This window comes from Ahaetulla prasina, chromosome 6, assembly GCF_028640845.1.
Source record: "Ahaetulla prasina isolate Xishuangbanna chromosome 6, ASM2864084v1, whole genome shotgun sequence".
Lineage (NCBI taxonomy): Eukaryota > Metazoa > Chordata > Lepidosauria > Squamata > Colubridae > Ahaetulla > Ahaetulla prasina.
In genome coordinates this window covers 10,765,404-10,777,383 of record NC_080544.1, presented here as the reverse complement: position 1 = coordinate 10,777,383, position 11,980 = coordinate 10,765,404, and the positions used below count along the sequence as shown (strand labels likewise).

The 11,980-nt window shown below is 41.3% G+C and overlaps 1 protein-coding gene across 3 annotated transcripts in view; it reads right to left on the bottom strand.

Annotated features, from left to right (window-relative positions):
* Positions 1–910: 910 nt before the first annotated feature.
* Positions 911–11,980, bottom strand: part of NRG3 (neuregulin 3) — a 667,620-nt gene continuing 656,550 nt past the window's right edge. For all 3 annotated transcript variants that reach the window (XM_058188056.1, XM_058188055.1, XM_058188054.1), the window contains one exon: positions 911–1,418. In XM_058188056.1, coding sequence (XP_058044039.1) covers positions 911–1,418 — 508 coding nt within the window. The remainder of the gene's footprint in view (positions 1,419–11,980) is intronic.

Sequence of the window (11,980 nt, the reverse complement as noted above, 5' to 3'; positions counted from 1 at the left end):
CAAAAGACAAAACAAACACCCTTTCCAAATTCCCTTCATCCTGGTAATAAATTTAATTAACCCAGACAAATAATTTATTACTTGTGAAAATGTTCCTTTTATGATGTTTAGTTTTCCGCTTAAGCCAATGTTCTGACATTCTCCTTAAGATAAAATGGTTGGGTTGATCATTATCTCCCACATAACACGGCTAGCTGCGGTGAGAGGTCTCAGTCATAGAATCTGGAGAGGTTTGGACAAAACAACTCAACGTAGTATTTCATTGATTTTGTCATTTGTATTTGTTTTAATATTAGAAATTAGTGGTCTAAGGCTTAAGGTTTAGCAACTGTGTTCATTGTCGATCTGGAGAATGAAGGAGTCAAATTATTACGGAGGACCTTTGAAGATTTGGATTACAAGTCATGACTTCCTTGTAAGCAGTGGAAAGCCTTTCAGATAAAACACTCCAAAATCAGTGGGAATTTAGTGAGACTAAGAGCTGTACTGTAGTGCAGTTTCATTTAGGTGAAAACATCCCACTGACAGTTCAGTCAACAAAGTCGGGGAGAATATGTAGGCTTGGAAGGAGCAGCCAAAGAAGAGAGATGGACAGAAGTGAAAGAAAAGGACAGGGGGAAGAAAGAAAACCAACCAGAAAGAATAATAATAAATAAATAAACAGAACTTGTAGTTAAGGGTCATACCACCTGGTAACTCTTTCCGTTAAAAAAATATTTTGTTAAAAAACACTGAGATGAGGGCGATAGACTATTTGGTTTCTTCTAAGTAGATGTTCTTAAATTAATGCATATAAATAATTTGTAATTTCCTCTCTTTCCTGTTTAGCAAAGCTTCAAATGCACAGAACCATACAGCCCCCTCCCCCCATCTTACCCTCCCACCCATCCCCCACCCCGGCAGGTCAAAGTCACTTGATCGATGCCAAGTCTCTTTTCGGTTCACTTTTTAAGACAAACTGTGCCTCCTCTCGCTCCGATTTTGCCACTGGGCTCATGGGCAGAAAAACCGTGTTTCCACTCCTACTGTTTTCTGCCTTGACCTTGGAAAGGTCAAAGTTGTCTGACCTCCTTGAATCGGTCAGAATTCGGATCTGTTCCTGGACAGTTTCTAACAATAGTTTGACTTCTTGTTGTTCTGCAATAAGACAGCTGCTGGCTGGGGCACTCATATTGACCATTTCAGTGGAATAGGAGTTTTTGCACCATTTGATGCCTGTGATATCGGAAATGTTTTGAGTCTGCATGCAGGCTTCATCTAAGCCCACTGAAGGGATGATGGGGACAGAATTGGCTCTCGGTGATGAGTAGCCCACCATGTTTCTTGGAGCCGTGCTATTCAAATAAGAGCTTGTTTCTTTTGAAGGCAGTTGCATATTTATCGAAGCGTTCTGTGATGTTTTTAAACCAGGAGATAACCTAAGAAGGAAAACATATGAGAATCATTAGTTTATAAGAGGCAGGTGCTTTGATGTTAGAACATAATGCAATCATAGGGTGGAAGAGACTCCTTACAGCATCCCTGACAAATGATTGTTCAATCTTTTCTTGAAAACCTCCGGCAATGGAGCACCCAGAATAGAATAGAATAGAATAGAATAGAATAGAATAGAATAGAATAGAATAGAATAGAATAGAACAGAACAGAACAGAATAGAATAGAATAGAATAGAATAGAATAGAATAGAATGCGTAGCTTCTTCTGAAGAAACACTACACTACTAACCAGAGCATATAAAACATTTGCTAGACCAATTCTTGAATACAGCTCGACTGTCTGGAACCCATACCACATTTCAGACATCAATACAATTGAACGTGTCCAGAAATATTTTACAAGAAGAGTTCTCCACTCCTCTGAATACAACAAAATAACTTATGCCACCAGACTTGAAATCCTGGGTTTAGAAAATTTAGAACTACGCCGTCTTCGACATGACTTGAGTTTAACTCATAGAATCATCTATTACAATGTCCTTCCTGTTGAAGACTACTTCAGCTTCAATTGCAACAATACATGAGCACACAATAGATTTAAGCTTAATGTTAACCGCTCCAATCTTGATTGCAGAAAATATGACTTCAGTAACAGACTTGTAAATACTTGGAACACACTACCTGACTCTGTGGTCTCTTCCCAAAATCCTCAAAGCTTTAACCAAAAACTGTCTACTATTGACCTCACCCCATTCTTAAGAGGTCCGTAAGGGGCATGCATAAAAGCACAAGCATGCCTACCTTTCCTGTCCTATTGTTTCCTTTCATTATATCCAATTAATATAGTTATTACATACCTATGCTTATATATATGTTTATATATAGTATAGTTATTTCGTGCTTATGCTTATATATACTGTTGTGACAAAATAAATAAATAGAAAGAAAGAAAGAAAGAATAGAATAGAATAGAATAGAATAGAATAGAATAGAATAGAATAGAATAGAATAGAATAGAATTTTTTATTGGCCAAGTGTGATTGGACACACAAGGAATTTATCTTGGTGCGTACCCTCTCAGTGTACATAAAAGATACGTTCATCAAGAATCATAAGGTACAACACTTATTGATAGTCATAGAGTACAAATAAGCAATCAAGAAACAATCAATATCAATATAAATCATAAGGATTACCAGCAACAAAGTTACAGTCATACAGTCATAAGTGGAAAGAGATTGGTGATGGGAACTATGAGAAGATTAATAGTAGTGCAGATTCAGTAAATAGTTTGACATTGTTGATGGAATTATTTGTTTAGCAGAGTGATGGCCTTCGGGAAAAAACTGTTCTTGTGTCTAGTTGTTCTGGTGTGCAGTGCTCTATAGCGTCGTTTTGAGGGTAGGAGTTGAAACAATTTATGTCCAGGATGTGAGGGATCTGTAAGCCCTCTTTTTGATTGGTGCAGTATACAGGTCCTCAGTGGAAGGCAGCTTGGTAGCATTTGGTTTTTTTTGCTCACAACTCCTGAGAGCAAACTGTTCCATTGATTAATTGTTCTCGCTGCCAGTTGGATCTCCCTCTGAGGCATTTTCACCTGTTGCTTCTTGTCCTGCCCTCGTTCTTTGGTGAATAAGTCAACCTCCTTTTGTCTGTGACCATCCCTCAAGTACTGGAAGACTGCTATCATGTCATTCCTAAAACTCCTTTTTGTTAGACTAAACGTACTTTGTTCCCTTGTCTGTTCATTGTTTTTTTTTACTAAAAAGTTTTACAAAAGACTTCCTCCCCCCCATATCCCCCCCTCCCCCCCCCAAGACTTCCCAGAACAGGATACAGGGTTTAAAATTAACAATCATAAATTAAAATACAACAACTTAAGTCATAATCCATAGTCTCTCCTTTCTCTAAAACCTTAACTTCCCTTCCAGAAACAAGAAAGTACATTCTTCTTCCAGTCCATTATATATCAATCAGTCCAATTAGCTTGTCTGTTCATTGTATGAGTTAGCCTCCAGATCCCCTTATTATCTTGGTTCCTCTTCTCTGTACTCTTTCTAGGATCTTAGCATCTTTTTTTGTAACACGGTGACCAAAACCATGGCTTTTTTGGGCATACTGCTGGCTCATACTTAAGTGATTGTTCACTAGGACACTTAGATTCCTCTCACGGGCACTACCGTTGAGCCAGGTGCCACCTATTCTATATCTTCATGTCATTCCATCACTTTGACTTCAGCAACCTTTCTATGCTCAATGGAAAATTTCTTGGCTGTTCTCATTTCCAAATGTCCTTTAATGACCATCACCCATTGATATTTTGAAATAGGATAGCCCAATTCCAGACTGTGAATTAACCACAACTCTTATTAAACATTTCCATTGAAAGTGAAAATTAACTCTAGATTCGGCAACAAGGGGTTTTAATTGTATCTGTTGTCATTCACAACCTTACATCATCCAAGTTATTGTTGTGAAACATTAAAAAGTTTTAATTAGCAATGAGCTGGTCCAAAGTGTTAATGTCTATTTTGTCCATTAATTCCAGAAGAATGGTTTGTCAGCAATCTTCAGGGTCGGATTATCTTATAATGCCAAGTTTTCATGAGATCAAATCTGACTCACCTTCTCAACAGATTCCAAAATGTGTTTTAAAGCTTTTGATATGGGAAAAGCAACTGAGTTATGAGTAAAATAAGAACCAAGGCCCTGCTAAGCTATTAAAGGGGAAAGATAATAACTTTCCAGGGGTGCCCATAATGGGTTTCGAAATAAATTGCTTGAGTTCCGGGAAGCAATAAAGGTCAAAATATAAGTCTGATGGTATAATTGAAAAAATATGTTTAGGGCCTGTTCTATGTTGACACCTTTTGATTTAATATTCATAAGGTTGTAAATAGTGCATTGGGAAAAGAAATAAGGGTCAAAGATGTGAATGTGATGTTAAATTATATTCCAGAAATTTGGAATCTATTGAGGCATGAAGAATTTTAAATGCATTGTCTGCTAAGAGGATTGTTTTTCTCTGGTGGAAAGACTCTGGTGTATTTGATCTAAAAGATGCTGAGTTTCAGTGCGAACATTCTCCTTCTCCTTTCTTTTTATTTCGCATTAAACATCAAAGCAAAGAAATTAAAAATTAATTTTAGGGCAACCAAAACGGCCGGAGAACAGGATTCCTGAAGGAATAGCTCTTTATAGCAAGATGGGTACATACATAGATACTAGATATACATTACCATTTAAAACTAAACAGCTGGACACGAGGAATACGTCTAGTCTATACAGGTATTCCTTGCTTAATGACTGGTTGCTTAGCAACTGTTCAAAATTACAATGGACCCTCCAAAGCAGGGGTCTCCAACCTTGGTCCCTTTAAGATTTGTGGACTTCAACTCCCAAAGTTCCTCAGCCAGCTTTGCTGGCTGAGGGACTCTGGGAGTTGAAGTCCACAAGTCTTAAAGGGACCAAGGTTGGAGACCCATGCTCCAAAGGCTAACGACCCAGTTCCAGAGATCCAATGACTGCACATCACCCTGTGGTCATATGATCACCTGGATCACCTATATGGCTGACTGCAATGTGAGGTGGTCACATGACTACGATTTAGGATATTTTGGGCAGTTTCTGGCTTCAGATGGCTTCTTGCAAAAAGCACCCGTAAGAATACATTTATTCATTTAACAATTACAGTCTTCATTTATCAACCGTTACCAAAACAACAACAACAACAACAACCCTCACAACATCAGGGCTGGTCACATGGGTACCTCAACTTATGACAGTCAAGTCTTATAATAGAAAGTTTGGGCTTCATTATGGCCAGAAATCAAAGGATTACCCAGTAAGTATGCCATCTCTGCTGTTAAGATTGTGCCTTTTTTTATTAAAGATTATTTTAAAAAAATACTTTAAAAAAATAGATAGACTTAACTACTACATAGATTATTAAATCCATCTATCAGATCTGGGCTGCAAAAAGCTGGATAAACATTAGACACAAGACATTAGAATTTTATCTATCTTGGCTTTTAACTTTTTGTAGTCCAGATCTGGTAGACCCAGATAGAGGAACTAGTGCAAGGGTGAAATGCTACCGGATTGGACCGGATCGGGTGAGTATATAGTGGAGATTGGGCCTGGCTCGCTGAACCAGTAGCAATCACTGCCTGGCTACGCCCCCGAACCAGTCCATGGCCCAAAGTCCAGCCTTCGCAAGCTGGACACCGGGACACCGGGAAGGCAGCTCACCACTTGCTTGCCCTTCGGCCAGGGCCCAGGGATGTGCCATTCCCCGAGGCCCAGAGCAGCCACCTGCTCGCCGCCTGCCTCAACCGGGTCAGGGAATGCACCATTCCCCGACACCAGCCTTGCCCTGGAGCCGCCACCCTCTCTTCCTTTGCCACGCAGTATGTACTTCCCTTCCTCCAGTGGCGGGCTGCCACGAAAGGCAAGCATCCGAAAGTTACCAGAGCTGCTCTCCTTCTTGAATATTCTGCCACCATTGCCACCTTGTTCCATGCGCCGGCTGCGCAAACGCACTGTTGTGACCCACACTCGAGCAGGAAGCAACAAACACAGTCCTTAATGAAAATAAACTTTATTCAAGCAGCTGGGAATTGACCCATTCCCAGCGTCGTGAAACTCAAAAGAAAGTAAAGGCTTCTCACACAAAACAGCCTGTCATTATTTCCAACCTGGTCCAATTTAGCCAAAGTCCTTTGAGATAAGCGTCTTGAGCAGAGAATGGAGAGCTGCCAAGGTCTTCTTGGAGAAACATCCAGAGCAGAGAATGGGACGGGCGCAGCTCCAACGTTGTTTTCTGGCAAACTGAGACACCGATGCTGGTCTCCTTTTAAACCCTCTGGGAGGGGCCAATTATCTCTTGGCCCTACCCCCGAGGTGACCTCTCTGCTTGTGCTGCTCCTGCCTCTTGGCAGCTCTTCTCATTCGGGCATTAGGGACAGGCTCTCCCAGTTCTCCTCCTCCTCGCTACTCTCAGCCTCTGGAGGCTCTGGAGTCCACACCCCATTTCTCAATGGCCCTGGCCTCGCCTCTGCCTCATCACTGTCCGATTCCACCACCAGCACTGTAGGCTGCTGATGGACCACAACACGCATATCCAACCTGCCACTAATAAATAAATGAAATAAAAGGTGTGCGCTTGCAAAGCCAGGGCACGGAACGAGGAGGTGATGGCGGCAACATATTCAAGAAGGAGAGCGGCTCTAGTAATTTTCGGATGCTTGCCTTTTGTGACAGCCAGCCGCTGGAGAAAGATAAGTACAAGCCGCGTGGCAAAGGGAGTGTGGGCGGCGCCTCCAGGGCAAGGCTGGTGTCGGGGAATGGTGCATTCCCTGACCCGGTTGAGGCAAGCGGTGAGCAGGTGGCAGCTCCAGGACCTCAGGGAATGGAGCGTCCCTGGGCTCCAGCCCTTGACCGAAAGCGAAGGGTGAGCGGGCAGCGAGTGGGCGGCAGCTCTGGGGGAAAGCCAGAGTCAGGGAATGGTGCATTCCCCAACCCGGTTGAGGCAGGCGGCGAGCAGGCGGCGGCTCTGGGGCCTCATTTTACAGAGTCAGCTTCTTGCCCCCAACAATCTGGGTCTACATTTTACCCACCTTGGAAAGGTGGAAGGCTGAGTCAACCTTGAGCCTGGTTAGATTCGAACTGCCAAACTGCAATCAGAGGTAGCCTGCAATAATGCACACCAGCCACTGCACCACCAAGGTCCTCATAGCTGATGCTCATCTATCCAGGGGCATCTCAAGCAGTCTGGTTGAGCAGACTGATGTCAACAAAACACTGAACAAGCCAATGTAGAATAACCAATATCATGTTGGAGCTATTCTGGAGGCCACCAAGCTCATTAGGGATTAGTGCCAGATACATTTTTCTTGTGGAATATCTCCTGTGATGCAGGAGGACTTTCTGTTTGGTTTATGCTGCATCCCTGGAGGACATTGTGATGACATTTATGCAAAAAGTATTTGGCTGGCACTGTAAACCAGGGTTGAAAGTATATGAATGGAAACAATATTTCAGTATCTTATTGTAGTAGTGGAAAGATGAGCTGGTTAGGATTTTCCAGAAAACAGAAGATGAGTGACAGATGAAAATGAAGGAGATTCTGTTTGACCATATATGGAAGTTAAAGTCAGAGAACGTCCCTTAGAACAGAGGTCTCCAACCTTGGTCCCTTTAAGACTTGTGGACTTCAACTCCCAGAGTTCCTTTGCTGGCTGAGGGACTCTGGGAGTTGAAGTCCACAAGTCTTAAAGGGACCAAGGTTGGAGACCCCTGCCTTAGAAGAAACCTCAAACTCTCTCCTTACTGAACGCAGAAAGAAGGACTTTTCTAGCTGAGGTTTGGGGTAACAAAGCAGGGACAATGGGACATCTATTTTTGTTTAACTCTCTGAAGATGTGAACTGTAGGACTTGAGATGGTAGGATCAATCCAGTTTTGCTCACAAGTATCAAGAACATCCATCCATCCGCAATAATGCCCAATAGAGTCCACATTACGTTCATGCCTTTTAACTTCCTGGACCCTGAGCGAGTGGAGTAACTAATGTTTCTGGAAATAATTCTCATGTTTCTGGAGTATCCAAACTGAATCCTGAAAAAAAGCGAGTCTCCTCTTCTGCTGATGTTTTTGTTAGATGTTTAGTTATTTCCCTACAATGCTCCAGGCTTGCAGCTCTGATTGTTAGGATGTATATAGTTGGGAGCAGTTTTCAAATATTCAGTAAAGGAATACTTGAAGGTTCAAGGACTCTCCTGTATTTTTAATCAGGCCTCAAAAATATTGTGTGACACTGACTTTCCAAGGCTGCCCTCTTTCCAGTTGCATGCCATGTGTGCCCCATCATGCCATCTGTGCACTTGATCTAAGGAATCTGCTGAATGGATGCATATGTCATTCCTTGCTCATGGGCCTGCCAAACCCCTGCTGGCTCGTATGCCCACATTTGCCTCTTTGCTGGTGCCAGCCTGCAGGCCTTTGTGCCTGCCATGTGATGACAACCCAACAGGTTTTGGCCAAAATGGCCCAATGAACGGCTATGAATGTCTCATCTTGCACCTTTTACAGCTTCCAAGCTGCACACCTGCCCCATCTGGCATAGTTACTCAACTCTGAATGGTTCTTTCACAACGTCAGACTCTGGACCATCTCTGTTGCCATTTTCCAAGCTTTCTCCACTTGGCAGCTTCACTCAGTTCTGAAATTTTTTCTGTGCCAATTAGCCTGCACCAACCTAGGTTTCTTTCTGTGGTTCTTAGCTTGCCTGCTTACACTTGACTTCTCAGGAACCACTTCAGGAGACTTTTGAAGACGTGGAACCATGCCAATTGTTAGATATTGACAGGCGGAAGGTTCCACCAGGGTCCGCTAATCAAGTGAGGAAAATACAGAGAACTGATTGGCTGAGCTCGCTGACTGCTCTCTATATAAAGGAGAGTTATCAGAGAGGCTAACTGCTGGATTGTATATAGTTGACCGAATAAAGAATTGTTGAAGCCTGCCTCCAGTCTATTCCTTCACCCAACTTAACACTGGCGATGAGGATGGGATCCAGGAAAGACTGAAGCAAAAAGAGCTGACAATGAAAATCCAGCCAGGCAAACGAAAGGAGCAGCAGCCATCTTGCACGCCAAATTCGAATGAGCGAAGAAGCAGCAAGAACCATGTCTGTGTTCCACCTGCCTACACCCTTCGATCTGGCAAAGGAGCACTGGGACACATATATGACCCAGTTCGAATGCTTCATGGAAGCAAATGATCTCCTTGGACTGTTGGATAACAGAAAGAGAGTGCTCTTCCTCAGTCATTTTGGCCATGATGGACAGCTGTCCTTTGATGAACATCTGGCGGCCGTCTCCAGGAGGGCCTTTTACCAAGTCCGCTTGGTCCACCAGTTGCGTCCCTTCCTTGACCGGGATGTCTTATGCACAGTCACTCATGCTCTGGTTACGTCTCGGTTGGATTACTGCAATGCTCTCTACATGGGGCTGCCCTTGAGGTGCACCCGGAGGCTGCAGTTAGTCCAGAATGCGGCTGCGCGAGTAGTAATGGGAGCCGCTCGTGGCTCCCACGTAACACCACTGCTCCGTAGTCTGCACTGGCTTCCTGTGGTCTTTTGGGTGCGCTTCAAGATTTTGGTTACCACCTTTAAAGCGCTGCATGGCTTAGGACCCGGGTACTTACGAGACCGCCTGCTGTTACCCTATGCCTCCCATCGACCCGTACGCTCTCATAGAGAGGGTCTCCTCAGGGTGCCGTCCGCCAAACAGTGTCGGCTGGCGGCCCCCAGGGGTAGGGCCTTCTCTGTGGGAGCATCGACGCTCTGGAATGAACTCCCCCCTGGCCTACGTCAAGTGCCTCATCTTCGGACCTTCCGTCGTGAGCTAAAAACATACTTATTTACTCAAGCGGGACTGGCATAATAGTTTGATTTTAAATTGGGGTTTTATTAATTTTCTTAAATATTTTAAATTTAATTTTAATTATTAGCCGTTTTTGTAATTTTGCTATGTTTTAATTTGTTTTAATTGTACATATCTTGTATTTTATCTCCGGCTGTACACCGCCCTGAGTCCTTCGGGAGAAGGGCGGTATAAAAATTTAATAAATAAAAATAAAAATAATAATAATAATAATAATAATAATAATAATAATAATAATAATAATAATAATAATAATAATAATAATAATAAAAAATAATGATGTGTTCAACAAAGTGGAATCCCTGTCTGGTACAGTAAGTACCATGGCAAGTACTTCAGAACACGCTGAAGACACACTATGACCCAGCCCCATCCAAAATCATGAGGCGCTATGAATTCAGGCACCGAATGCAAAAAGATGGCGAGTCCATAAACCAGTATATGGCTGCCCTTTGGAAAGCCACAGCCCATTGTGAATTCAGGGAGTTGAAAGATATTTTGCTAGTTATGTTCTTCTTCCTTTGTCTTTTTTCCATATTTGAAATGAAGAAGTTTGCAAGATTTAAATAGTTAGTTCTGTTTGCTTAAGAGCCATTCATAAACTGTAAAATCCACCAAAAAGAGAAAAAAAAATTCAATAAACTTTTCTTCTTAAACATTGTGATAAAAAAAAGGTAAAAAGGTAAAAAGAGAAAAAAAAATCATTAACAATTCTTGTTCATTCCATTTAAAAAAGTAGCTTGTTATGTTCTTCTTCTTTATAGTTTCACTTTCCTTTGTATATTGCAAACGCCATTTTAAATCCACTCAAGTTGAAAGTTAGTTCAAAGGAAAGCTATTTAAGAGCTGAAGTTAAGATTTATTACTTGCAAATTCTTGCTAGTCCTCCTACTTTGTTCTGTCTGTGTTGAATTCTCTTTAGAAATAAATCTTGGCACAGAGGTGGTTGCGGCTTCTCGTTCTGTATAAACAGAAGCACCCTGGGCACGGAGCTTCGTCAGGCTAAAGGGGAGCTCTCACCCTTCGATCCCCTGATTAAATTCCAGGGGCTCCTGGGGAGCTCTACCCAAAACCTGACCACTCTTCCCTCCCCCTTCTCCTGGGGGAGAAAATTCCAAACCGTTTGACAGCCCATTTACGCTGTCAGGGACGGTTTGACGAAACCCAGGGCAGACGATCCCAAAGGAACGTCCACGAAGCCTGCGTTGCCAACCGGAAGCTATTTATTTAAATGGAATGAACAAGAATTGTTAATGATTTTTTCCCCCTCTTTTTACCTTTTTCTTTATCACAATGTTTAAGAAGAAAAGTTTATTGAATTTTTTTTCTCTCTTTTTGGTAGATTTTATAGTTTATGAATGGCTTTTAAGCAAACAGAACTATTAAAATCTTGCAAACGTCTTCATTTCAAATATGGATTTTTTTTTTATAGGAACTTTTGGAGTTCCTTTCTTAATAAGTTTTTAAACAAGAGATTTTTACACCAATATATTAAAAATTGGAAATTCTTTATTGTTAGATGTTAAGCTGATTGGTGAGCAGATGGTGAAAAATGTGTTAGAAAGTGTGTAAGGAAATGTGTAAGATAGAAGACAAGGGGAAGGAGAATGCTTAAGATGTGATTTTGATGGTATTTTCTTTTTTTTTAAAATATATATATATAGGGTTTAATTTTTACAACTGATTTATTTTGGGTATAAGGTATTACTATTTGAAATATGTGAGGTATAAAGGAATGGGAAGATGGAATATTGTTTAACTTTTGGAGGACAGATAGAAAAATTTATGGATGTAATGTTGGTATTTGGATAAATAGAATTTAATTGTTATGATTGATATATTTTGGATATAAGTTATAATTTTAATAATGTTATTTGATAGATGTAAGGTAAATTGAAGAAATATTAATATTTGCAATGTTATTTGATTTATGTAAGTGATATTTTTGGAGATTGAAAATGTGTAAGGAAATGTGTAAGACAGAAGACAAGGAGAAATGCTTAAGATGTGATTTTGATGGTATTTTTTTAAAAAAAATATATATATAGGGTTTAATTTTTACAACTGACTTATTTTGGGTATAAGGTGTTACTATTTG